The following is a 26,905-nucleotide window of genomic DNA, read 5'->3' on the forward strand; positions in this document are numbered from 1 at the left end:
GGTGGTATTTGAGGACCCACCTAGCATGTAATTAATCAATTACCAAGGCAGCTTCAAAAGAGGACACACCTCAGGAGACCCCATCATACCCCGTGCTACAGCAGGCAACATCAGCTCATTTCCATGAGCTGAGCAGACTGGATTTAGCCTGCAGACCTGGAAACATGACAGGAAAGTGACAGTTATCAGCATCAGTCCTGTTCTGCTCCCCGCAGGGTCAAGGTCTGCTGAAGCCCAGCAGCAAGAAGATTCCAGGTACAGCACAACTGGGGTAGAAATCTTTCTAGGGCTGGAAAATCTCCCCTTCTAGAGGGATGTTGTCATACAGCCACAAACCGAGGGAATTAATTCCCCACCAGCACTGTCTGCTCACCAAGGCTTAGCCACAGAACTTAGTTTCTTGCACAGCTTTGATCTGGTATGAGATGCAGTTTTTTCTTCAAAGCTGTTCTAAGGTATAATGGAAAAAGGAAAGGCTATTTCCAAGAGTACATCATCCACCCACAGAAGCCAAGAGGGAAATGCATCACCTACCTTGCCCCCTCACCCACAGTACAGGGCAGATACGTGCTTATCAAGTTAAACGTATTCTTTAGATTGAGAGGGGAAAAAAAACTTATCAGTGGTCCAGCACAAACACAAGTGAGCACCAGCCAGGAGATAAGTACAGCTGCATGGGACGTTTAAACTCCATCCTGTCCAAGGCACAACATGGAGATGAAAGAAACACCAGTTCCTTTCTCAGAATGCTGGAGCACAACCCAAGGGCTGCACCAGGCGCAGAGCAGGACATGGCTCAAAGGTTAGAACAAACCATCACGAGATCATTCATTTCAGCCATAGGGCTATGAAGCCATTCACAGGGTGATCATTTTAACCACTCTGCAGTCTTAAAGGAGGAATTTCTATTCATCCCCTTTCTCGTCTTTCCCCCTTCCCAGTGCCTCACAATTACTGCTCACGGTCAGCCACTGCAATCAGTAATTATCCCACAGTTATAACACCAACAGTCCCAGGTCGTAAGTCAGAACAGAACCACGCACTGAGCACATCCTGGCTGTGACCTACCTGCAGAATGGAGCACGTCCTTAACCCTTCATTTTCCAGTTCTTCTTCTTTGCTTGCACGCATCTTTAAAGTGCCAGTAGTCAACTCAGGGCTGGAAGAGAACACATCAGACCAAAAGTTACCACTACAGCTGGGGAGGAGAAGGTGACCCTTGGTTAGTAAACACCAAAAGTACAAACGTAACTCCAATCAGCTTCACCCCTGCCCTTAGCTGTGCCACCACCCCACCTGCCACAGCAAATCTTCCATCCCAAAGGTGCTTTTTCCCCTGGGTCAGTGAAGCTGTGGCTCACCAACAGGTAGCCAAGCCCTCTGCCCACACTGCCCAGCACTCAGCTAGGACGTATTTAGAGAAGCAATCCCAACCTGAGCAGCACTGCCACGGCAGGCATCTATTTATAACCTGCAGCTTCACTTTTAGCTATGTGCTTCCTCTCTGCCCTCCATTTCCCTCAGCTGCTGCCCAGTCCCCATTCCCTCATTCCTGGACAAGCAGCAAAGCCAGCTCAATGAGTTTCATAATTTCTACATTTAACTGTATAAAGGGATGATTGGCCAAGAGGATTTCTGGGTCTGACTTCAGGCAGAGGGAGAAAAAAAAAGTATTTAGAAACAAAAGAGTCACCCTGGAAAAAAGCCTTGCAGCAAGGATGGAAAACAGGAAAGCTACGCTGGGACTCCAAAGTAAAGCAAAACGTTTATGTGTTGACTCTCCTGCTGCAGCACGGCCAGCGACCACAGAGAAAACTGAATGCCAATGAGGTTTCAACATGCTTGGAAAGATCCCAGTGCTAAATGAAGGGACCTTGACAGAACAGGTGACAACCTCTCAGACGCCAGCAAAAGTTGAACATCTAATAAGAAACAAATATTAAACTGCTGAGGGAGCGTTTTTTTTTATTCCAGCAGTGTGTGTAATTGTCCTGCAACTACTTACACAACGCTGCAGCCTCCAAAACGATGTGATAGCAGAACAGCCACAGCTGCTTATCTGTCACTGCTGCTCCGACAGCAGCACGGGGAGCACAGCCAGCTGCTGAGCTGTGCCATGGGTTGCTGCTGCTCCCAGTGCACAAGCTGGCCTGGCTATGGCTGGTTTAATAGCATCTGCATGCTCCTTCAGGGATGAAACACACGTCTTAGGCTCTATCAAACAAGATTTCTGGATTCTTGGGGAATCTAATTAAGAGTGACCTTGCTTGTAACAATGTGAGTGCCTTTCAATTCCTGCAATTAAAGGTGTTTTAAATAGAAACTCGGGCTGGAGGCAGAGCAAATCGTGGGTTCCTAAAACCTAGTTCTGGAAACAGAGCAAAAAAAACCTGCACATTTGGCAGCAGGAGCTGCTGTACCACCCTCTGCAGCTCCTGCCTGAATTGCCTGAGGCTGCTGCCTCCAGTAAGACAATGCGTGGGAGAGATGGGGGTAAGGGCCATGAGCTGGGGCTCCTTTGAGCAGTGCATGCCAACAGCTCGGCTGCCTGTCACAGAAACTATGGGCAGCCAAAGGCAACCAAGGAATGCTTTTTTTCCCCAACTTCTTTAATATACAAAAATCCCAGGCACGTCTGCTAGCTGTGACACACTCAGAGAGCTGCTCAGGTCCCTCTGCATTAGGGATTTCCACTCTGTGCCAGAGCTATTCATTACAGAACTTAACCTCCCTCCCGAGCATTATGGCTTCCTTGGGACTGGTTAAATGGCTCAAAAGCTGCAATTCAAGAATGAATACAAATTTATTCCTAAAATGTAAGGCCTGACACAGAGGATCAGTCACTCCAATGTACCTGTGGTCTGCAATCTGCAGTGCCTGAGCCACCTGGGACAGCAGGTTTATATAAAGCAAGGGAGAACAGCAGGTCCCACATCAACATTCCCCAATTCCTGGGCAGGACGCACTGCTGTGTTGGAGCACACACAGGGTCTCAGTGCTGAGAACTCAAAGCCCCAAGAGAAGATATTGTTCTGGTTTGCTTTCACTTGGCAATCTCAACTCCAAGTTATTAACAACCTTCCTCCTGCTTTGCTCTGGGTTCTTTTTGACACTACTGGAAACTGCACAGTGCTGGCCCAGAACAAAGCTTCCTCCCAGACCTGCAGAAGCGACTCACAGCCCAGTTGGGTGCCAAGGGCAGTGGAGGAAGCAGCCTGAACCCAGCTCCCGTCAGCCTGCCCTGCATGAGGGCAAGCCATCAAAGTGCAAAACCATCCTCAAATGACAGAAACGAGTCCACTCTGGTCCCCAGAGCAGCACCATGATGGTTCACCTCTCTCTTACAGGCTTTCCTTCCTTCTATTTCCAGGCAAGGATGCAGCTCAGACATGCACATACTTCACACAGTTGCTGCTTTGACAGAGACCAGCCACGTCCCTGTGACAGCACAGGACCTTCTGTCCTATAGCAGAGATCCCATATCATGCTGCTGTGAGTCCCAGAACCCACAGCATAACTGAAGAGCTCACCCACACTGTGATACCCAAAATGATGTGCTGCTGTTCACATCTGAAGCCCAGAAAAGCTCCTTCCTGGGACTGCACACCTTGCTCAGCCATCAACAGCACAGATCCCTTGGCTGCTCATCCCTATATAATGGTTGTTTGTCCCATAGCAAAAGGGACCAGGACAGCAGGATCCCTCTCCTCTCACATTCATTTCCCAGCCCATACAGCTGCTCTTAGGCCTGCAGGCAAAAGCTGGGGTTCCTCATCCTTTAGACAACCAAGCTCCAAGCCAGGAGATAAAACAAGAGATTCCTGCATGCAAAAAGAGTCCCATACACCAGGAACACGAGCAGATATTCTGGGATGGGGAACTTTGTATCTCACTCTCTCCACAGTTAGCAAAAGAAAGCCACACCGACAGCTCTTACACTGCACACAAAGATCTTTTCAAGGCGATTTGTCATTTAAACTGTCAGCTTGAAACCTAATCACTTCTTTTAAATGAATAAAATATCATACATTGCATTCGCGGGCTGCAACCACCGCCAAATTCCTCCGTCATTTTCTTTCTTACAGGATTACAATCACATTCCTCTTTTAACGTTGTATTCACTTGCCTCGGTGCCAGCGAGATGAGCGGCTACACAGCAAGCTGGGGGTTTCAGAGCAGTGCATAGCAACCCCAAACCAAGCTGAAAACGGAGCAGAACAGGCTCAACTAGTGCTGGGTAGCACAGAGAGACACAAAAATTGTCAAGAAACAGAAGCAAAAACTCACCCACATTAACAGGCAACTTCTCCAGCACTAACATGAGAAAAATAGTGGGCTTGGGGTTGGTTTTTTCCCTCCCCTGCAAAGCATTTCTTTGCAGGACAGCATTCCTTTACAAAAGCACTCCTCCTGGAAGCTCCCTCTCCGACAGCCACTGTTACAAATGTGTGATAAAAGACTCATTCAGCAGTTCTGGCACACAAACGGCACCAACATGGCATTGCCAAGCCATGCAACTTTATCACAACCTTCATTACGCCTGTAGGAAGAAAAGATGCTGGTGCTGAGAGCAACAGGGAGGGAAAAGCTTCAGCTCCCAGGGCCGTGAGGTTCCACTGAGGCAGGGGCACAACCAGCATTTAGCTCCAAGCAAGGACAGAAGCATTCTGTCTTTCATCCTGGACAACCTGCTGAGCTGATCTCCCCATTTAAACCTGCCCAAACACCCAAGATCTTGCTTACATTTCACCCATGCAGGACCTCCTGCACGTCAGCTTTCATCCTGGACACACCAGCAGCTGCCTCACCAACTCTTAACTTCAGTTTGACAGTGCAAATGGGAACACAAATGTCCATGCACGAAGCCAGCCCCAAGCACAGCTCTCCTCCCATTGCTCTCCTCTTTTCCTCCTCTGCCAGGAACAAACCACACAATCGAACCGGACTGGGCATCCACAGCGTGAGGGAAAAGAAATATTTCAGCAATGAATACATTTCAACTGGAATCTCCCAGGAGACAGGATTAAAATGAAGGGGGGGGAGAGAAGAAATAAATAAATGGAGGAGAAAAGAATCAGCTCATCAAGATCAGCACCGCCAGCTCCTATGGCCAAAACTCAAGGCCCAAACAGCACAGGACCAGCTCCAGGGCAGAACCCAGGAAAAGAAAAAATTAAATCAACCATACAGAAGTGTTGCTTTAAAAGATCCATTTTTATGCCCATCTTATAACATGATTACGAGCTGAATCTTGCCTTACCTCCCCCCCCCCCCCCCACATAAAGCAAACAGGGGTGCACAACGTGCAGATCCACCCGCTTGTGTAGGGCTGTTGGCATCAGCTTTTATTTGTATTAGCTTTTATTTTTAGAAGAATATGAAGCGTCAAGGGGGAAAATGAAACAATGCAATACTTCTTTGGGACGGTTTCTAACATTAGGAAAATATGCAAAGCAAACAGCGTGGCGATCCACTCGCATACCTTCCCACAGAACGCAGGGCCCGGCTTTATAAAATAATAAATAGTGTTTCAAAGCATTTGGACGTTTGTTAAAAACAACATCTGACATTTTGGACGTCATCGCATCCTGAGGCTCCGGGAAGGAACCGGGGACCTGCTCTGTGTGTTGGCTGAGCCCTGCATACAGCACTGGGGGCACACGGGGACAACTGCAGCCCCTGCCCTGCAAGCACCTCATGGCAAAGCTCTGCTTGCATGGATTGCTCCATTCAACCCATGGATTCCCTGCCTTTGCTCCAGCAGCCCCCAGGTGTATCCTCAGTGCAGGTGGCTCATCACGGTTCCTTTCCATGCAGCCATCACACAGCAAAGAGTTCAGGAGCTGCTGGCTGCACGCTAAGCAAGGAAACAAACCTAAGTACTCATCAACCCTGCTGGACTTATGTTTGTATATGGCAACAAAGCACCTCTGCACGGGAACGCTTTCTCCTCCCAATACACCACCACTCACACATGATTACACATGCAATTATTTTACTCACAGTTCCTATTTTCTATTTAAAATAAATAACAACTGAAACGGAGCCTCTCGGTTGCAAGACTGGCAACGCTCCATCTCCACAACGTATAGAAAGAACCTCCTGCATTTCATTTCTATAGGAGGCAGCCCCAGCAATGCAAGCCTCCCTTATTTACCAGCTTCTCTGGTGTTCACAACAGCATCTCTTGCCTCCTCCTGCTAATCGCACCCTTTTCCACTCAGCTACAATTTTTAAAGTGAAAACCTTTAAAAACCTTTAAAAAGGCCAACAAGCCTTCATTTCCAAGCCCAGGAGCTCTGCTGTGTTAGGAGCCTGCTGCTGAGCTTGTAGCACACACCAATGCAGGAGCAGCAGGATGAAGGAAGGCACATCCCACTGCTCCAGCAGCATCCTGACTCCTGAGGGCTTCAATCCTCACCCCAGAGGATGGCTGGGAGGTGAGAGAGGGGCAGAGCACACAGCTGCCAACTGCAAGAGCTGCTGTCTCAAGCTGCTGGATCTATCAGCTATGTGCTGGTTGCTGCTGGGGATCCTGGAAGCACTGACAGAGTGACGCAGAGATTTGCAGCCTTCACCCCAAGTCCAACTTGCTGCCTCTCTACACCTCACTGAGCAGCAGGACAGTGAGCACACAGGGACGCTGCATCTGCCTGCAGTGCCATTTGCTGCCCCCAAGCAGCAGCTCCTTCTGCCCTCACCCACTGAGCTCTGACAGCAAGCTGAGAACTACAACAGGGGAAAAAATATAGAGAAAGAAGAAAGAGATCTATCCCAGACACCAGAGGAGATCAAAGCAGGAACATGAAAACTCTGAAGTCCCTTTAAACAACTGAGGCTCTTCTCCTTCTGAAGTTGTGGTTTTGCTCCTGCCCCCAACACACTGCTGGGCATCCACAGGCTGTTCCACAAACGGTGATGGAGAAAAGCAAAGGTACTGCTCTGTAACCTGCAGATGGGAGATTCCTGTGGGAAACAACAGTGCCCTGGAGAACACATATGTGTCCCCAGATCACAGGGTAAGATGGAAAACTACAACCCAAGAGCAGACACAAGTAAGCAGCATCATGGACTTGAAGCAAGGTCAGGCTGTATGCCAGCCAAGCCTATTCTGCCAAAGTCCTTTGCAACCCCCTCACTTTGAAGGCCCTTCCAGGCACACAGCCAAGCTCAGGTCACTCCTCATCAAGTGGGCAGAAATGCTCCAAAGAATCATTGAATAATTAAGGTTGGAAAAGGCCTCAGAGAACCCAAAGTCCAACCCCACCCCACCATGCCCACCAACCACATCCCCACAGTTCTTGAACACCTCCTCAGACAGTGACCCCCCCCCTCCCCCCCCAGGCAGCTGTGCCAGTGCAGGACCAAAGGAAAGGACCAAAGCAAACAAACCCTACCTGACATCTCATAATAACAGCCAGGCACCTCCAGCTCTCCATGAGCCTGCAGGAGGGATCTGCAAATCCCCCATTGCTGCTGCACCACCCCCAGCCCTTCCTGTAATGTACCATTAAAGCACCAAATCCTCAGCATTTCCCTAATACACTTGGCTGTTCCTTACAACATCCGCTGCACTCAGTGCACAAGCAGCAGAAGCACAGAGCAGCCAGGGACAGGTGGGCTGCAGCCCCAGCAGAACATTCCCATCGCCTGGCTGGCTCTGAACCCAGCTCACATGCCTGTCCCTGCTCTGCTCACACAGCTGGGGCTTTCTCTCAGATTTCTTTCTAAATCAGCTCTGCCCCTATTTGAAAGGCTCTCCTTTTCCAACACAGAAACAAAGAAAGGGAGGATGAGACCCATTTCAGAAGAGGAACCTGAGTTTCCATCCTGCCTAACAAACACAACAGCAGCCCCATGTACCAGAGGATGACACCCACATGACTAAGTAGCATCACAAGCACACCAGGGAGCAATTAATGCACCAAGCACAGACTCACCTCACCAGGGCTGGGAATAAGCCAAGCTCCAAGCAGCCCCATTTGTTCCACCCGCAGCCTGCATGGTCTCCCCAAGCTGGAGCAGCACAGTGGTGGTGTGCTGCTCATCTCCAAAATACCACCTGGAGCCCCAGGAGTGATGTGGATGGAGCCTTAAAGCAGAGCTCTCAGCTCATTAAATAAACCACTGGTTCCAAACAACCATCAACAGGTGGTGTTTGTCAAAGAGCACCAAAGAGGCACAAAAAGAAACAAAGCAGCAAAAAAAAAAAAACCAGAGTGACTCCCCATTGGAGTATTTGTACAATACTGGCGTGACACCTTAGGCAAATAAATATTGGTTTGACCCATTTCCAAGAGAAGTTATTATAAGCTTGGAGCAAACCTCTTTATTTATCAGAGCACTGGAGCAGAGCACGCACCTGAAGGCAGATGAAGCTAAGCCATGGGACCACACTCTTCATCTTCCTACAGGAACAAACTGACCCTCCTGTAGCAGCAGTGTGAGAACAGCCCCAAGACCCCATTCAAGGGGAGGAAGAGTTGAGGATGGCCACACAAAACCCAGCACTGGATACCCCCCTCTCCTCTGCCTCTCGCCTCCGCGAGTTGCCAAGGGCTTATGATATAAACCTGTCCCACCCAGGCACTGCTCTGTGTTAAGGACACTCTGCAGACCACATTCCAAAGCGCTCTCCCCACCCTGATCCTGACGTGGCCCTCTCAAGCATCCTTATATTATGGAGGGGGGGGGGGGGGGAAGGCTGAAAGGCTCTTCTCCTTCATCCAGAACAAACACCCTCAAAGCTTCTTCCCTAAATCGAGACTGCATCGGGACACGGTCCTGCTCTGAAAGGAGAAAGAAAAGGGAAATGATGGTATTTCTGACAAGTCTGGGAACACCCTATGCACGGAAATGGCTGCAGTGCCTCTGAGTGCCCTGGTACCCCGGCTCTGCCCTGTGCCGTGCTGTCATCGCTGTGCTCCAGCCCCACCGCAGCCCTGCCCTGGGATTTCACTTCGCTCCATTTGCACTTGAAGCATTGTTATTTAGAACGCCGGTCCGGAGAAAAAAAAGAGAGGAAAAACAAACAAACAATGAAGGGGAGAAGTACAAGATTGTTTTTCTCCTTCTTAATTGGAAACATCACCCCTCTCCTACTCAACAAAGCCATCGCAGCTGGGAAAGGAAAGAGATGCTACGAGCTTCCCCACACTCACAACGGGTCCTGCAGCACCACTAAGAAGGACCTCCTCCAAATCAGCCCATGTAGTGAGGCCTGTGTTTGTCTGACCTGGAACAGTCGCCTTAATCACAGGCACCTCCATCCCAGGCTCCAGTGCATGGAAAGAATCACCTCCAGGAGGAAGATCAGAGTCTGGATGGGGTGATCAGCCTCAAGCACAGACCTGTGCCTGGGTGAAGGCAGACGGCCCCAGCCCTGGTGTGAGGCTGTTCCCATCCTCTGCCTTTTGTTTGCACAGACTTCCACAGTGCCTGCATTAGTAGTTTCCATTCCCAGCAGTTTTCCAAGCAAACCATAGCCCTGCCTGTTCTGCTGCCTTACTGGGGAGCTCAGCAAAGGTCCCAGAGCCCAAGCGGCCCCCAGGCAGATACTGGGAAGGGGCAATAAGGGCTGGCTGCAGCACTGCGTCTCACCAGCACGACAGATCCAAGTTCTGGCTGTTTTACTCGCTGCGAGAGGAGCCAGGGAGCTGCTTTCACACACCAACACCATAGTAACCAAGGGAGATAAAGAAAACAGCACAGCTCGCATACACGGAGACACCAAGTATTTGGAGGGAAGGGAGGTCTGAACAGGAAAGGGAACATCTTTTTGCTGAGAAGAACAGCAGAGGGATGAGGACGGGATGGGAAGGACCCATAGCACTGCTCACATCCCCTGCCCCATAGCCACCAATGGGGACAGCAGCCCACTGCGGTTCATCAGCAATTCCATCCATAGCCGTGTGTCACCCGAGTGACTTCAGGGCTACAAACCAGCCCGGCTCCCTTATGGCAGCTCTGACAGAAAAACCACCGCTAAACTCCATCCGTCCCCAGTACAACCAGCGCCAGCCCCATCCGGCCGCACTGGGAACCAAAGGCAGCCCAGCAGCCACGTCTTCCCACCATCCCAGCCGGGGCAGCGCTGCGTGCTTTTCCTCCCCTCTTCCTTCCTCTCCCCTTAAACCCGTTCGGATGAGCCGCCCCGCACCCACGGCCGCTTCACAAGCCGCACTCAGGGCCGCTCCCCAACACCCGGACCCCCCGCTGACAGCTCCCGTCCGTCCGCCCGCCCGAAGCTCCGCGGGATGCGGGGAAAGATCCCGGGAGGCGGAGAGTTAAAGGAGCTGAGCGGGCTGAGGCAGCAGCCCGGCACTCACCTGCCGCAGGTTCCCCCGCCGCCGCAGCGGCTCGGCTCGGAGGAGGCCCCGGCCCCGAGCGCGGGGCGGGGCGGGCGGGCGGGCGGTGCTGAGAGCGGGGCGGGCGGGCGCGGCAAACAGCGACATTAACAGAGCTCAGGGTACGGGCAGAGAGGGAACGTGGCGTCATCAGAGCTGCGGGGGGCGTGTGCGCATGCGCTGGTGGCGGGGGGGCGAGGAGGGGGCGAGGAGGGGGCGAGGGACTGGGCAGAGCCTGGGTACGTGGGGTATGGTCTGAAAGCATGGGGTACCCAGCACTGCGACTGTGTCTCAGATGCTTCCCCAGTGACTAGAAAATGGGGTGTGCAGGCAGAGCAAGGCTGTGCTGCTCATGTGCTCACAGAATCACAGGAATCCAACCTGGCCTTGAACACCTCCAAGGACAGGGCATCCACAACCTCCCTGGGCAGCCTGTTCCAGGGCCTCACCACTCTCCTAGTGAAGAACTTCCCCCTAACATCCAACCTAAATCTTCCCTCTTTTAACTTAAAACCATTTCCCCGTGTCCTGCTATTGGCAGCCCTTTCCAAGAGGTTACTCCCCTCCTGCTTCGTGCTCAGCTGATGTATTCAGCTAGCAAAGGAATGCTGCCCTCTTCTGAAAAGCTTCCTGTGCTGCTGCAAGGCTGCAGCTCCTTGTCCTGCTATCAGTGGGCACTGAGCACTGAGGGCTCCTCACTTGCTGGCAGCACTGGGTGCGTGGGGCTTTTCCAGCTGTGCTGGCAGCAGAGCAAACAGCTGCACTATGTGCATGGCTGGTACTCATAAGGAGAACTGCAGGCTGCAGAATGAAGACAACAGTACCAGGGCATGTGCCACTGCATGGCCACTATGTACCTGTGGAGCTGGGATAGCAAGGTGATGATCTCTGATATCAATGGCACCATCGCCAAGTAAAGGGCCCTTCTCCTCTGGGTCTTTGCTTCACCCATTAGGAGTAAAGTATTCTTTCAAGGCAGCCAGGAAGGATGCCATACTCTGCAACCTTCTGGATGCCCACCAGGTTGGATCAGTGATCAACCATCAGCGTCAGCTCAGCTAGGACCCCAAAGGGAAGTGGGAAGGTGATGGAGAGGCTGAGCAGGAGCTGGCATGAGGGCTCCTGACTCACATGTGCTGGATAACATAGCCTTAAATTTCTGCTGTCAGCGATGGCTGAGTCTTGCTGTGCTGTCTGAAGGCACATGGCAGGGGTTTTTCACTGCAAGCACTTGACATGCAGCACTGTTGCAAACTCTGGCATGAGTAGTTCAGATGCCCCTCGGTCCTCCTGTTGCGGTCCATGTGAGAGGGAGCACGGTAGCAGAAGCTGGATGGGTCGTTTCCCCCTGGCTGTGTGATGCTCCCATCCTCTCTGGCCGCTGAGAGGCACTGTGAGCCCGCAGATGGCTCATCCCCCCCTCAGCTGGCTCTCTCCAGCTCCTGTCTTTTAACAGCTCTGTGCATCCCAGCCTGAGCCGGGGGCTGAGCAGGGAGCTGTGCCCAGGTCGCCTTGCTGCTGGTGGGTGTGCTGCTCCCTGGGTCTATCAGCAAGGCAGAACAAGCAGGAAAGCTTCCTTATGTTCTCAAGCATGGCACACATCACCAAGGGCTACCCCAAGTGGATCAACCAGAAGGGCTGTGCCCTGCCCAGGTGCCCCAGCCTCTTCTCCTGTCCCATCACCAGTCCTGCACCCGGGGGATGGCATTCCCCTCCCTGCTGCTACACTGGGGGATGCTGCAGCCTTAACTTTGGCTTCCTTGGTGCAGGATGCCTTTCCTGGGAGGCAGCAGGGTGCAGCTCATCTTCCTTAGAAGCTTTTGCAGTGCAGAGAATCTCTTCTGCTTTCCAAGTATCTATTCTGAGCCCCCAGACTGCCTGGTTGTGTGTAGTCCAGCCTGCATTCTGACCTCTCATCTCTCACAGCTTTGAGCTGCGTGGTGGTGATACTTCCCTGCAGCTCTCATGCCTTCTGGCCCTCGCTGGTCAGGATGTCAGCACTTACAAGCAGGTGGGCCTACCTGAGTGCTTCATCTTCACACAGTCAACCCCAAGGAAGAGCTGATCCAGGAGCTGATGAAGAATCTCAGGTCAACATAAGTGATGTGCTGGTTCTTCACACCATTGGGTTAACATGGATTTAACTATGAGAAGCGTGTTGCAGGAACAAAAGAACCAAATCCCTGTTGGGTTAGGGTGGACAAATGTCCATTTGCAAAGCTTCAGTTTTTTAGGTTGCTTCAAGCCCCATCATGTTATCTCATATCTCCCCAAACCCTGTAGGTATAAGCAGCTAGTGGAGGTGATGGAGCTGATCTTCCCTCCCACAGGCAAGAGGGGAGCACGGCTCTGCGGTGCCCTGAGTGCAGCTACTTGGTCTACTGGAGAACCCCCTACCTGCCATTGACTTGAAAGCCTCCTCCTGACCCCATCACCTGTAAGGACCTGCCCCAGAGCTCTCTGCAAGTCCTGCCAGGACTGGGTGCTCCTCATTTGGTGCTCAGCCATTTTGTACTTCTAACACACACCACGTTCTGCACTAAGGCAGCTCTTCTCATGGCACAAAGGGAGCAGTAAAGAGAGCTCTGACTACAGAAAACTTACTGCACTTCTGTGTGTCTTAACGTCCTTCATCTTTAAACCTGATTATCTTTTAAAGGTGATAATGGGTCACCCTTATTTATAGGTGAGCCTCTGGCACATCCAGCACTGCTGTGTGGTGTAGCTGCTGGAGTGAAGCTGTCACATGGCTTAACTTGTAAAGTTGGATGGAAATTGCTGGGCTTTGAGCATTTTTCACTCGCAGCAATAATTAATAGACAGAGCTTTAGTCCAGGCTGCCTCTTGTCCACCGCAGTCCCATGCAGTACAAGGCAGGAGCACCGTTGGGCTCTTTCCTCTGCTCTGCATCCAGCTTTTCCTTCTCTGATGCTGTGTGAGTGTGAACCACTTCCTGCTACTCTGATTCCCACTCTTCCTGTCTAAATAGCCTCAGTGTTTAACTTGAGCTCCCTGTCTTAACACAAGCCGAGTGTTATGCTTCTCTTTTTTTTCCTAAAGCCACAGAAGTCATTTTGATACTGGAAACCTCAGCAAGAAATCTTTTATTTTTCCTTTCCAGTACAAACAGCCTTTCAGCTTTTAACATCTGAACAATGTACAAGGTTTCAAAAACAATAAAACACAGCCTTTTACCAGTACCTTATTGCCAGCTGCCTCGGAAAGCTGCCCAGCACAAAACAACTGCATGGGCACCATCTCCTTCCCTCTCTGCAAGCAAATAAAAATATAAAGGAAAAAAAAAATGCCCTATTTTACACCAAGTTCCTTTCATTTTTAAACACTGATAGCTGAGAACTGAAATACTCTTCAAGTGACTAGTCAGGAATAGTCCAAACATAGCACCACGTTCAGGAAGGTCAGACTTCTTCCTTGTCTTGGTTTGGACAGTGCCAGTGCTGGCTCTGTGCTGCAGGAAGCTGTTCTGCTGCTTTCTGCCCCAGCCCTGGCTGCTCAGCTTGGCAGAGGTGAGCCTAGGGCTGGCTTTTCTCTTTGGTTGCTGCAGCCCTTTGGGGCTCTGGGGCAGGGTGCTTCTGCAGGGCAAGGACCCAGCCCACGACAAAGGGCTGCTTTGACCTCCCTGCACTCTGCTGGGGGGCAGAAAGGAGTTTGTGCTGTTTAAGAGCAGGTTTCTTGGGATACCCCAGAGCAGCTGGAGGTTGCTCCTCGGCTGGAGCAGGTTTTCATTCAGCAAAGCTGCAGCTGGGTGCAGCCCTCACCATTCCCATTGCACAGAGCATTGGGGGCATTGGGGGTGACCTGCAGAGGAACAGAGCAGGAGCCAGGCTGGAAAGGCCCACGAGCTGCAACACTGAGCTGAGACAAGAAGGTACCTCTGCTATAAAGTGCCAGAGCTGGTGAGATGGAGGCTCTTTAATCTCTTCATCCTTCCTGAAAACAACATCCTTGGTGGCCAGGAAGCAGAGTGTGCCCATGAAACCCCAGGAAAGATGAGCATCTGCTCCATGGGGCCAAGCTGGCACTGCTTGGCACACACTGAACTTCCCCAACCTTTGTGGGAAAGCAGGACAACATTGGTTACATCACTTTGGTTTTCATACCACCTCCAGCCCCACGCTGACCCAGAAGCACCACTCAGCCCATCCCCAGGCCTGAGCACAGAAGTTGTCTTCTCAAGGTGCCCCCACTCTCTGGGGTCCCTGGATCCTCAGCATCCCCACAGACCCAGGGGATCCCAAAGCAGAAGCAGGCTCTGCTCCAAGATGGGGAAACCCATGAGCAGGTGTGCACCCTCATGCTCACGTCCTGGAGCAGCTGCACCTTGCCTGCCCTGGGATGAGATGAGGAAATCACGTTCACAGTTTAAGCAATAAAACAGGAGAGAACCAGAGCTGGAGGGCAGGAGGCTGCTCCACGCCTGGCTTTGTCTCTTCAGAGATCTACGCACACGTGTCTCTGGGAAAGACACAAGTTTTTCCATAACCCTTTGCATCAGTGCCAAGGTGGAACGAGACAGAAAAGTACATTAGGACTGCAAACCACAGCAGCACTAAGGGAGCACGTGGGCTCATGCAAATGCTGCTGGGACTGGTGAGAGGTGCTCCATGCGGATCTTCAGAGTACAGCAAGGGAAACTGGGGCAGCAAGAGAAAGTTCTGCAAGGAGATGAGCACCGTGACAGTGGATTGTTCAAAAATATATACACATACCATATATATATATGCATGTGTTTTCCTAATGCACACACTCATATGCTCCATAAGGCATGTGCGTTTGCATGGAGAAGGCAGCAGTAGAAATGGATTTACCTTCTGCAGGGAGGGCTGCCGGCCTGAGGAGGGGAGTGCAGCTCCCCAGGGCTGTGCGAGTACGTGTTGGCTTTGAAATCCACAGTTCCTCCTGCAGTGAGTTGTTCCCTGGAAGGAGCCCTGGCTCTATTCAGTCCCTGGATGAAGATGCAGGTGGTCTTTAAGTCAGAGAATTTCTGTTCCTCAACTGATGACTACAGGGTGTTATTCTTTGAGAAGCAACCAATCCACACACAAAAATATATATATATAAAAATTAAAACAAAAACAAACAAACAAAAAAAAAAAACCCAAAAAAAAAAAACAAATAAACCTTCCCTCCTCCAGCTTCCTCCTGAATTGTCCTTCTGGGGTCATCAGCCCCTCAGCCCGCCCCTGGCCCTGTGCCGGTACCCGCTGCTGCAGGGGCTGCACAACTGCTACACAGCAAGGCGAGCACCAAAAACAAGTGAATTCAAAATAACAATAAAAATGTAAAAGGAGGGGGATGAAGGAGAGGGTATAGCAGCTTTAATTTATCTTTCCATTTAAAAAAAAAATATTAAAAAAAGAAAAAAAAGGTTGTCACATTGGAGTCTGTGTGAGATAAGTTAAAGGAGGAAGCAGCTTGCTTTGGCAGGGCTAATGCTTCCCACCCGCCCGCTCCTCCAGGTGGCCGAGCTGCTCCGCCAGCTCCAAGACCTTGGCTTGGCAGTCGAGCAGGTTGTCCTTCAGCCCCGTTATTTCCTGAGAGTGGGCAGCCAGCGTCCCATTGAGGCGGTCCATGCGGTCCCACAGGCCGCCCGCGTGTTTCTCCAGCTCTCCCCTCACCCCATCCATGTTCCCCAGCACAGCCCCCAGCCGGCTGCAGGCTCCTTCCACCCGCGCCACGCGCTCATCGAAGTGCTCGACGTCGCGCTGCAGGCTGCGGGCAGCGCTGCGGCAGGAGCTGAGGTCATTGGCAATGCGAGCCTTGAGGCGCTCCAGGTCGCCCTTCAGGTTGAGCACACGGCGGTTGCTGAAGAAGAGCTGTGAGCCGTGGTCACTGACTCTCTCCTGGATGGAGTGAACCTCGTCCTCAATCTTCCGCTCGTGCTCATCCAGTGAGGAGTTGACGTGCGTCACGGTGTCCGAGTACTGCGAGACGGAGTCCTTGAGCCCTGTCAGGGATTTGCTGACGGTGTTCAGGTTGATCTTCAGCAAGGTGATCTCCCCCTGCAGAGCCCCCGCCGCCTCCTCCTCGATGCGCCGCTGGATCTCCAGGATGGTGGCATTCAGCTTGCGCAGCAGCTCCGAGGTGCTGTCCATGCGGAGCAGCAGGTCCTGGTTCTTGCTCTGGCAGTCCTCAATCTCTGTCCGGAATGTCTCCACATCTTTGGAGGCAGAGCTGCAGCCCAAGGAACATGTGCTCTCCAGCGTGACCAGGCGGTTCTGCAGCACCTCCAGCTTCTCATCTGTGCGTTTCCTCATGCTGGCGAGCTCCCCTTCCAGCACAGGCACCACTGCCCCGTCCATACCCATGGGAGCGCTGATGTTGTTCAGCTCCCCAACGATGCTCATGAACCTGTCCTCCAGGGTCTGCATTTTGTCTTCGAAGGTTGTCCTCATGCCGTCCACTTCTGCCACCACTGTGCCTCTCATGCTGTCCTCCATGCTGGAGCAGCAGCTCCCTGTTTCTCTCTCGGTAGCGTTCAGCCTGGCCTCCAGGTCCTCAAAGCGCCCTTCAAAGAGGTTCCCAAGGGTGACAGCAGAGATCTCTCCATCCATCCGCGAGTGCAAGTTCTTCTGTGACTCAGAGATGCTGTGCAGGCCCTTCTCCAGGATGTTCATGCGGTCAGTGAGGTAGTCCAGGCTGCTGCAGCAGCTCTCCACCACAGTCAACCCTTGAATCTGGGTCTCCAGCTGGGAGATCTCTTTCTTGATCTCCAGCTCCTTCCCATCCAGTGTCTGCTGCAGCCGCAGGTTGGCAGCTTTCTCCTGCTCACATTGCTGCTGCACCTCCTGGATGCGGAAGTCACAGGCGGTCTGGATCTTGCCCAGCTGCTTCTCAAAGCCATCGAGCAGCTCCCCACGCAGGCTGCCCAGCCGTGCAGCCACATACTCCTCCAGCAGCTCCATGGAGGTGAGGGGTGATGGCCGGGTTGCCTCCAGCAGGTGCTTGAGCTGCCCATCATGCTCCAGCACCATGCCATGAACCTCATGGAGCAGATCCGCCTTGGATTTCAGCACGTCGCTCACCTCCGCCACTTTGGTCAGGATCTCCCCAACAGGTGGATATGGAGCGACGTCAGCCTTGTCTGCCACATCCACCAGGCTGTCAGGAATGATGCCAAAGCCCACAGAGGAGTCTGGCGTGCTGGGGCTGTTCATCAGAGAGCCGATCATCTTGGTGGTGTCCTCCTGGATGGCCAGGCGCAGGCGGTCCCCCAGCCCACTCACCAACACGTGCAAGCTGTCGTAGGCCTGGGCCAGGCGTCGCACCTCCTCTTCCAGCCGCTCCAGGCGGTCCCCAACCAGGCCAGGTAGCTTCCTGCCTGTGGGAGACAGAGGAGACAGTCAGGGCTGTGTCCTTAACCTCCCTCCTGAGCTTCTAATTGGTTCACGTAGTGCTATAACATGGGAACATAGAGTAAAATCAGGGTCTCACCATATTGATTCTTCTTTGGTCCTGCAAACAGGTCAGGGTGGCTCTTCGGATGGGGAGGAACTCTGGGGAGTGGGAACATCTTTGGCCCAGGGGGCATTTTGGGGCCGGGATGTTGGGGCATCAGGCCAGGCTGGTCGGTGGGGCTGTCATGGCAGCCTTCTCCCATGAAGCCTGGGCAGCACCTCCAGGCCAGCTCGGTCACTGTCTTGTAGCCAATCTTGTACCTGGGTCTGAAGAAGGTGCGGTACCTTTCCAGGAGAGGGGAGGGAAAGGGAAGACAGGTTAGAGAGGCAAACTCAGCTCTGAGTAAGAGAGAAGAGTGGGGCCACAGGTCCTGGTGGGTGTAAGCAGAACCTGGCTGAGACCCAGAGAGTACAGCCCACCCACTCCCACTCACTGCATCAATGCTCAGTGCAGCACCTCCTCAAGAACACAGTTCATTAAGCAGCACTGTAAAAGCATCATCCAGCCTTCCCAGGACTGGACCATGAGGCACAATAGCCAAGTGCCACTGTACCTTGTGGAAAGGGGTTTTCTGATTGTGAGGCATAGGTGGATTTTTATTTATTACCATTTTTTGAAACACTGGATTCTTGAAGCTAGCTTGGAAAAGCAACAGCAAGTGTATTGCTTTGGTCCCGCAACAGATGACCACTGTGTCAGATGTTAAACAGCTGGGCAACTTCCAACACAGGGCAGCACAAGTAGGAACAATGGAAGTGACACCAAAGCCTTAGTGAGCTCACACTGCTCCTTGCACATGCATCCAACAGAGCAGGACAGCAAGGAGCAGAGCAGTGTTCTCACTAGTCCATCACATGGGGCAGCCCCTGTCTGGGCACTGTAACTGTCCCCATCATGTCCCCATACTCACAGCACTTTCCCTGGGCACTTGGGGCCCCAGCTGCACTTGTGGTATTCAGCTTTGACGTAGCTCTCAGCACCATCCTGCAGCACACAGGTAACATTGCGCTGCACCACATAAGCACAGTAGCTCCTAGGGGGAAAGTACAGCAATGCAGTGTCACCTCCTGCCCCAGGGGCACAGCATGGCAGCCTGCAGTCAGCTGGAGCTGTGCAGAGCAAGACAAGGTATGGGGATAAGCAGAATCCCTCCCCATCCCCCACCAGAAATGGGTATAAGGCCTAAAGAAACCTCTTCAGGTCGCTCAGAGCAGCATTGCAAGGAGCAGACCTCCTCCCTTCTGCCACCATGACCACAGCTGAGCACCACCAGGTAGCACCAGCTCTGGAGCAAGGAGGAGACAGCTGGAAGGAAGGATGCAGGAGTCCTGCTGGACAGATGGAGGCCAAGGCTGCTCTGCTGGAGGCAGGCTGCCGGCCGGAGCAGATGGATGCAGTCTATGGGGGCGGACAGTGGGGACGTGTGGTGAGGCAGGAGCTGAGGGTGGGGACACAGCAGATGGCAGAGCGGGAAGAGAAGAGGGCAGAGGCAACTATGGAGGGTCAGCAGGACAGAGCAGATGGGCCAGAGCAAGCTGCCGGATCAAGAAGGTATTTGGCAAGGCAGGAGGACATAATGCAACTCCTTCTCCCCAGCCCTCTCCAAGGGCTCTCCATGCAGATCTCCTGGGATAACCACAGCAATTCTCATCATTCCCAGCCCCAGTGAGAGGCTGCCAGGCCCCGGGCATGTGCAGGGCTCAGCACTGCAGATTGCTGCTCCGGGGTGAGTCATTTATCTGTGTGCAGGGCTACTTAAGAACTAAGGCCAGCAACTTTTCTTAGCTGGATGGAAGGGAGATCATGTGTGCATGTGGAAATTTAGAATCACCCTCATCCCATAAATCCCAAGGATCTGCTTTTAAACACCTCCAGCCTCCTCTTTAAATAAGCTACTAGCCAACACAGGCAGATCTGCTAGCCACTATTGATGAACTGTGCACACTTGTGGCTGCTTGGACTGGGATGGCTCTGGCTCCCTTCCCTATGCAGAAACCCCTTTCCCTCTCACCCACCTGTGGCTAGAAGCTTTATAGCTGCAGCCTGATGTTTTAAGGGTGAGCAGCTGGAAAATGTTACAGAATTTGGAAAGCTCTCACTGGCACTGCCAGTATTGTTCATTTCGAATGTTACTTTATTCATTTCAACTTGTTTGTAGCATCACCCCCATCCCTCCCCCCATTTTCAGAGGGGCCAGATACAAAACTGCTCAATCAAAGAAGAACAGAGAGCCCCCCAGCAGCACATAACACCCTTTTTGCTGGGGAATGGAAAAGCGTATCGAACACGCAAAGCCTGCATTCCTCTCTTGCATGAGCTTTCCAGGTTACTTAACAGCACATCTCAGCCCCAGCAAGCCCCATACACAGACGCACACAGCCTCGTCCGCATCCCCTCCCCATCCCACCCGACACCACAGCTCTCACGTCCCTATGGGACCCGCACGTAGATTCGGGTCCCTTTCAGGACACAACCGCCTCCCCCCAGCCCAGCACAGCCAGTGCCCGTCCCGCGATGCCCGACGACCGCGCACAGGGTCGCTTACTTGTGTTTGCCCACGGGCTTGCCGAGCTGCGGGCTGGAGCCGGTCGTGTAGAGGTTGTACCTGCCACCGTAGGGCAGGGGGGCGGGGGGAGGATAGAAGGTACCTTTGGCATCGGCGAGGACCAGCAGCGTCCCCAGGGAGAAGCAGGCGAGCAAAGCTCCGCGGCGCAGCGCCCGCCGCATGGTCCCGAGCCCGGCGGAACGGGGGGCGGAACGGGGACGGGGTGTCCGCGAGCTCCGATGCGGAGGGGCCGGAGCTCCGCCCTGCCCTGCCCTGCCCTGCCCTGCCCTGCCCTGCCCTGCCCTGCCCTGCCCTGCCCTGCCCTGCCCTGCCCTGCCCGCCGGCACACGCTGCTCCGCCGCCCGCCCGACCCCTTTTGTAGGGCGGCGGCAGGGGCGGGCCGCGCTCCTCCCCCAGCCCTCCCCCGGCCCCCGACCCCCGGCCCCGCGGGCGGGGAGACAAAGCCGAGCCCCCCGCCCCCAGGAGCCCCGCGCTGCAGGGCGGACGGAGCCGCGTGTCCCTGCGGGTGGGGTGAGACTCTGAGTCCCTGCGGTCTCCCCCTTCTGCCCCCGCCGCCCCGCTGCCGTTTGCCCCCGCGGGCAGCAGGTGCAGCAGCGCGGAGCCGGGCAGGGTGCGGAGCTCTGGGGGAGGCTACGGGAACCTCTTGGAACGAGGCTGCCTTTGCTGTCCCGGTCGCACCGGCATCCAGTTCACTCAGGACCGGTGAACCTAACACGTGGGTTTTTCAGAAAGAGAAAGAGAGTTCCGGAGAAAGCATCGTCCCCCCAGTGAAGGTTCACCTTTGGTTCCAGGCTCCCCATTTGTTGCACCAGGCACCCAGATGTGTAGCTGCATAGCAGGGCTGCACTGCAACCCTTTGCCCACACCTGCAGAGCCACAGCTTCACTCGGTGGTTTATGAAAGCCAGCCCTGCTCTTCTACCCCTCCTGAGATCCCCATTATTCCATACCACATACCCCACACTCAAGTTCCCCACAGCAGCAGATCCCCACAGTGCCCTGACGTCACACCACTCACCACGGGGCTGTTGAAGCCAGCACATCCCTGACCTCAGGGTGAGCCTTTGCCATCGGGTAGGGGGAAATGAGAGAGGATACCCATCATCCCAGCTGGCTGGAATATACAGGAGGGACAGTCTATGCACTGCTCTGTAATAACAAACCAGGCCTACCGAGCCTGCATGGCTTAATACTGGATGCCGAAGCCTAGAAGTAACCTTGCATACAGCCTTTATTTTTTCTCCCTGTGTGCAAGGAGCACGATCCAGTTTTAATAACACTGTGCTGCACGTGCAAGTCTGAGGCCTCAGGAAGAAAACATCTGCTGCCACTTCACGGCTTCTGCAGCCCCTGGCCCTGCTGCTGGAGCCCAAGCTGGGCACAGTAGGGCAGCCAAGAGGCTGCTTGCTGTTCAGCAGTCTGCTCCCATGGGAAGGAGGTGTGAGCCACCGTGCTTGTAGGCACCTATTGCTCTGCCTGTCCCTGCTGTCCATCTCCATTGCTGAAATGCTGGGTCACTTTCTGCTGGATTTCATAGCATGGTCCTCAGAGGGAATAAATTCCAGTATGTTGTTCCATTCTCTAATTGTTCTGTGGGGGAAAAATAAAAGCATCTGGGTAGACCTGAGAGAGCCAAGCTTTGGTCCCAACTGAGGAAATGGGTTCAGCCTCCAACTCTATTATAAGACTTAAGAATCCACACAGGGGAGAGCCCGTACAGATGGCTCAAACCATGGGAAAAGCTCTCCTGTGTCTGGCTAGCCATGTCAGAGCTGCTGCTGGGGGTGAAATTCAGCTGCTGGGCAAACCAAGTCCACACCAGGGGATGTGCAGTGGGGCCTGGCACTGGGAGCTGTGCCCATTGGTGCCACTGTGAACATCCCTGTGTCCAGAGGTGCCCATCACTGCACACAGAGGTGCCCAATAATAGGAGCTCAGACAGAAGCAAGAGCACATGTCCCATGGGCAGCAGTTGCCCGCTCTGCCCTCGGGGCAGGTAGGGTGGCAGGACCAATTTCACAAGCGGATGACACTGAACAGTGACTCATTCTGCTCCATGTGGTTTTTAATTAACACTTGCATGGCCCCATCAGCCAAATAATCACCTCCCTTCATGGGTCAGCAAGCTGACAGCTCCGACCCCCATTCCCACCTGGGTACGATGTTTGGTGGCTGTACCTCACACTCCCCTGCAGACCCATGTTGAGGTTGAAGGGTTCCAGGCTTCTCCAGGGCTACTTTAGAACTGCTCCCATCCCCATCCTTTGGCTCTGTCCATCCTCATCCTCATCCACCATGGTGTGGAGAGGTGCAGTGGTGGAACACAGCTGCCCTCTGTGCAGCCAAGGGACAGGAGCATGTCCTCAGCAAGAGGAATTTAAGCTGGGTATTAATAAAAGAGATATTCTGGTAGTAAAATCAATATAGCCCCGGAGGAGACCATATTGAGCCATCTGGAGATCTTAAAGGAAAAGATAGATTAAAAAAATGTCTGTCCGGACCAATTTGGAGTAGGGAAGTGGACTGGATGTCTTCCCAAGAGCTCTCCCAGGCTGAGTTTTTCAGAGTACAAATTCATTTCCCAAAGTGGCAAGGCCAGAGAGCAGCCTGATTTAGAGGCTGAGTGGGGCGTGATTCCCATGGATCAGAAGTTCTCTTTGCATTGCTGCTGGCCAAGGCCTTTTCCCCTGGCTGTGGGTCTGTGTCTGTGAGAGAGACTTCTGAACCCAGCTTTCCCAGATGCACATCCAGCAGGATCTGGGGCAGCAATGCAACCATCCTGCAGCACTGTGCCCCATTGCTGGGAGCTCCTGCTGCTCTCAGAACACACTTCTGCCACACCACAGCTCCCAGTGCATGGGCTGAGGATGGGAATGGACCAGGCATTAACCACTGCTCCTGTTGTTCAGTTTGGGAGGGTCTAATGGACTCAGGGTCTGGGCTGGTGCTCACTGCAGGAGCCCCTCCTTGGGGTGGGGGCAGCGGGGGCTGAGGAGGACGTTGCGCTCTGAGAACAGGCACCCTTTCTTCGTGGGAAAGTGCAGGGACACGAAGCACTCGGCCGGCCTTATCTCTGGTTTTGAAAGCCACACGCTGATCATTTGTCAAGATTAGCGCGTGCAGTAGAAGGGATGGAGCTGTTCCAAATCCACGCTCAAATCTCTTCCCCGGGCTCGCGGCCATTCATAAAAATGCCAGAGCAGCGGCGGCAGCAGCACACGCTGGGGCTGGGGAGGGGTCAGCCATGGGTTACCAGCACTCTGCTGGGGGCACACAGGTTGCTCTGTTGGTGTCCTTCTTCCCATGGCTGGCAGGGCAGACTTAGCAAGAGTGAGAGAGAGGAAGAAGGTCCCAGGGGTGGGACAGGGGTGATAGGTTTAGAAAAGACTTTCCCAGCCTCTTCCATCCCAACACGTTACCCTGAGGTCTGGAGCAACCGAGGAGTTCTGTCTTTGGGAAACTATGTGGCTATGGGGCTGTAGGGTGTGCTCAGGAAGGCTCTGCCAGACCGGCTCTGCCATATCCTAGATGAGGTCTGCAGCAGGAGGCAGCCTTGTGTGCCAGCCAAATAATTCCATCCCTTCCATGCTGCTGCAGGGGTTCAGGGGACATCGGGTGGCCCCTTCCATCTCTCCCGCGCAATGCATTTGCTTAAGGTGAGAAATGTTTAACTAGAAGTGGAAGGTGTGGCAGCCCAGCATTTTGGTTTAAGGAAACACTGCAAACCAATGAATCTGATCGCTTCTGCAGGGCTTGGCTGGGTCCTGTGCTGAGAGCGGATGCGCTTTGCGGAGCTGTGTCTCCAGCTCTCGGGAAGGTCCACGTTCCTCCCTGGCCTCGCACTCAGCTGGGCCTTCTCCTGCCTTTCCTTTAGCTGATGGCAGCAGCCCAGGGACTTTGCCATAAAGCCCTGCTCGATGACCTCACTGCTGCACACGGTGAAAGAAAAATACCACAGGAGCGGAAAGAAAATACTTTTCCTTTGGGACCTGGGGAATAGTGAAGGACACTTAGTATGAATTGACCTTTTTGCTGTCTTTTAGGAGCCGGTGCCAAGGCACAGCTGAGCTAATGATGACCCTCAAGCAAGCCCTGTCTCTGACCATCCTGCAGAGCCCAGGGGCTGCCCGGCATCCCACCTACAGGAGCCCCCAGCCCTGCCCCATCCTCTGAGCTGACCCCTCATCAGGCTTGCAGCAGGAACAGCCATAAATAACAGGCAGTGCTTTCTGCACGCGCAAAGGAGTGAGGAAGAGTGTAACCAATACCTGCTGGGCTGCCTCCAGCCCTGCTCGGCGCTGGGACCGCGCGGCCGAGCCTTGGCTGCTCCTCTTCCCTTTGCAAGCAGCTGTTCCTGCGGCCCTGAGTCTGCCCTTGGCCTTCCACACTGTTTTGCTGCTCTTATTCTCACGCGCTCGCCAAAGTCCCACTGACCCACCACCAAAAAAACAAAAGAGGAGGAGAACTCGATATCTGCTGCAAGTGAAATAGCTCGGGTTTGGGCTTGGAGGGCTTCCCGAACTCTCAAGGAATTTCCTGATCTCAGGAATCTGCCAAACATTGGGATCTGCCTCAATGGGCTGCGGATATTTTCAGAGCACACACTGCGGTGCTGTGTTGTGGGGCATTGCTCTGTCTGAGCGGGTCAGGAAGGGCAGGAGGAAAGCCCCTCTGCCCATGGGAACAGGAGGGTGTATTCCATGTCCTCATGCCTTTATTTTGGGATAGAGGAGAGGTTTGGTTCTGAAATCCCCCACGGCTTCTCTGTGCCAGACCCAGGCCGTGCTGCAGCCCTCGTGCCAACATGGAAACTTTGGTGTAGCTGCATGTCAGCGGTTCACGCACTGACCTGAAAGCAAAGGCACGGCCCCAGACTGACCAAAACCCTCTGCTTTCACCAAAAGCAACATCATGACATCTGCAGCAGAAGGCAGCCCGCCGCTTGCAGTGGGAGCTCGACACGTGTGTGTTTATTGCACAGATTTTGAGAGCAAACAAACTTCTGGGTGGGAAGAGCAGAAGAGCACAGCCCTTCCCCTTAGAGCGAGCTCAAATGAAATTCCTCCACTTTTCTTTTCTCTTTTTTTTTTTCCTTCCCCAAATTAATGCTGGCTGGATTTCCACCAGGACCTTTTCAACCAGCTTTAATCTGTGAAATCAACACTGAGTCAGGAAATGCTGACGCTGGCTCTGAGAGCGGCTCGGCCAAAGCTGTTCTCCTATTTTTGGGGGCAACTGGCAAGAGAAGAAACCTCCTGGAGGAGACCTGTCCTGACCTCCCCTGCTGCTCAGAGGGGCTTTGTCATCTTCTGATGCTTGATCTCAGCCCCAGGATACCAGTGGACACACTGGGTTGTGTGTGATGCTGGAGTCTGGTGCAGCTTTTCCATGGCTTTCAGCAGGATTTGGGCCAGTCCAGTGAGACCAGATCCCCTTAGCACTGGGGAAGATGCCATTCCCAAGGCAGTGGGTCAGGATGGAGCCTTTTGGACCAGGGCTGGCACCAGCCAGCCCGGAGCATCTCTGCTCCTGAAGGTCCGTCATCCATGAGATCTCCAGCCCTGACAGTGGGGCTGGAGCTGAGCCTGGTCCAGAATGACCCACGGTGCCCCCCAACCCTCCACATGTCACCTCTCCCTCAGCACCTCTCTGTAGCTCAGTGAAAGTGCTGCCCATGAGCGGAAGGAAAAGAAAACCCAGCGAGCACACAGGGGGAAACTGCCGCTGCAAAGCAAGCAGCACATTTAAAGGAGTGTTTGTCTGGGGTTTGTTTAGTTATCCTCTAGGTAATTTTACAGCTGAGAGGCTGGGGCTGTTCAGGCAATGGCCAAAACAATATCCCCACTGTGTGAGCCGCCCGCACGGCTCAGTGCTGCTTGGGGGAGTAGTTCCTTCTGCCGGCCACAGCCCAAAGCCCCACGGAGGATGTCCCGTAATTAAGACGTTGCTTGGAACGAGCAAGTCACCCGGCTGTCAGCTTGAATAAACCTCTGGGGGCGAGGGGGGAGGAAGGGGCTTTGCTGGAAAAGCGCAGTCACAGTGTCTCTCTCTGCAGCGCTGGCACGGGACCAGAGTGCCTCTGGATGATGCTGGGGGGAGGTGAGCGGGATGCTCCCCGGGTCCCCACTTCCCGGCGGCAGCAAAGTTTGGGTGCCTTGTGTGGACTGTGGGATTTGTCTGCCCTGCCAGTGCCCCAGGGACAAGGGAACAGGGTCCTGCACCCCTCCTCACAGTGGAGCTGTGCACCAGTGCCCCCAGAATGGCTTTTCCCCTTGCCCTGAAATCCCCCCACAAACACCTCTTCCCAAAGCCTCCCTCAGCCCAAGCAGGGAAAACAGGGGCCTGAGCCTCACAGCACTACGTGCAAACAACTCACATCAGCTCCCAGCCCTGTTCCCAAGAGCCACAGCAATCGCTCGCAGCCAGGATGCCGATATTTCACGCAGACATGGCGAGGAACCAGCGCTGCTTCCCATTCATGAAGGGGTGGCTGCAAAACAACACGGGGATCTGTCACAGCATATACACGGCATCTGTGCAAATTGGCCTGACTGCCTAAATAACGCTGCACATAT

General features: G+C 53.6%; 2 protein-coding genes across 7 annotated transcripts in view; both read right to left on the minus strand.

Moving 5' to 3' along the window:
* ZHX3 (zinc fingers and homeoboxes 3) overlaps positions 1-10,384 on the minus strand; it is a 33,170-nt gene extending 22,786 nt beyond the window's left edge. For all 6 annotated transcript variants that reach the window (XR_014935943.1, XM_015881429.3, XM_085520255.1 and 3 more), the window contains exons 1-2: positions 10,329-10,384; positions 1,069-1,159 (exon numbers count right to left, since the gene is read on the minus strand). The gene's annotated coding sequence lies outside the window, so the exon portion shown is untranslated. The remainder of the gene's footprint in view (positions 1-1,068; positions 1,160-10,328) is intronic.
* A 3,047-nt stretch (positions 10,385-13,431) lies between these two features.
* EMILIN3 (elastin microfibril interfacer 3) lies at positions 13,432-20,623 on the minus strand. Its single transcript, XM_015881451.3, has 4 exons — positions 20,311-20,623; positions 18,676-18,798; positions 17,802-18,049; positions 13,432-17,688 (listed from the first exon to the last, which is right to left on the minus strand). Exons 1-4 carry the CDS (start codon positions 20,490-20,492, stop codon positions 15,797-15,799), a joined length of 2,445 nt encoding a protein of 814 aa, XP_015736937.2. The 5' UTR covers positions 20,493-20,623; the 3' UTR covers positions 13,432-15,796.
* Between the last annotated feature and the right edge of the window lie 6,282 nt (positions 20,624-26,905).

This window comes from Coturnix japonica, chromosome 19 (genome assembly GCF_054131305.1).
Source record: "Coturnix japonica strain WE chromosome 19, WE-NBRP24, whole genome shotgun sequence".
Taxonomy (NCBI): domain Eukaryota; kingdom Metazoa; phylum Chordata; class Aves; order Galliformes; family Phasianidae; genus Coturnix; species Coturnix japonica.

Excerpts from the sequence above, each read along its gene's own strand:
- EMILIN3 (XM_015881451.3), bottom strand. The coding sequence starts at position 20,492 with ATGCGGCGGGCGCTGCGCCGCGGAGCTTTGCTCGCCTGCTTCTCCCTG. Across the intron at positions 18,050-18,675 it reads AAGTGCCCAGGGAAAGTGCT|GTACCGCACCTTCTTCAGAC; the intron begins GTGAGTATGGGG and ends TCTCCTGGAAAG. Across the intron at positions 17,689-17,801 it reads ACCAAAGAAGAATCAATATG|GCAGGAAGCTACCTGGCCTG; the intron begins GTGAGACCCTGA and ends TGTCTCCCACAG.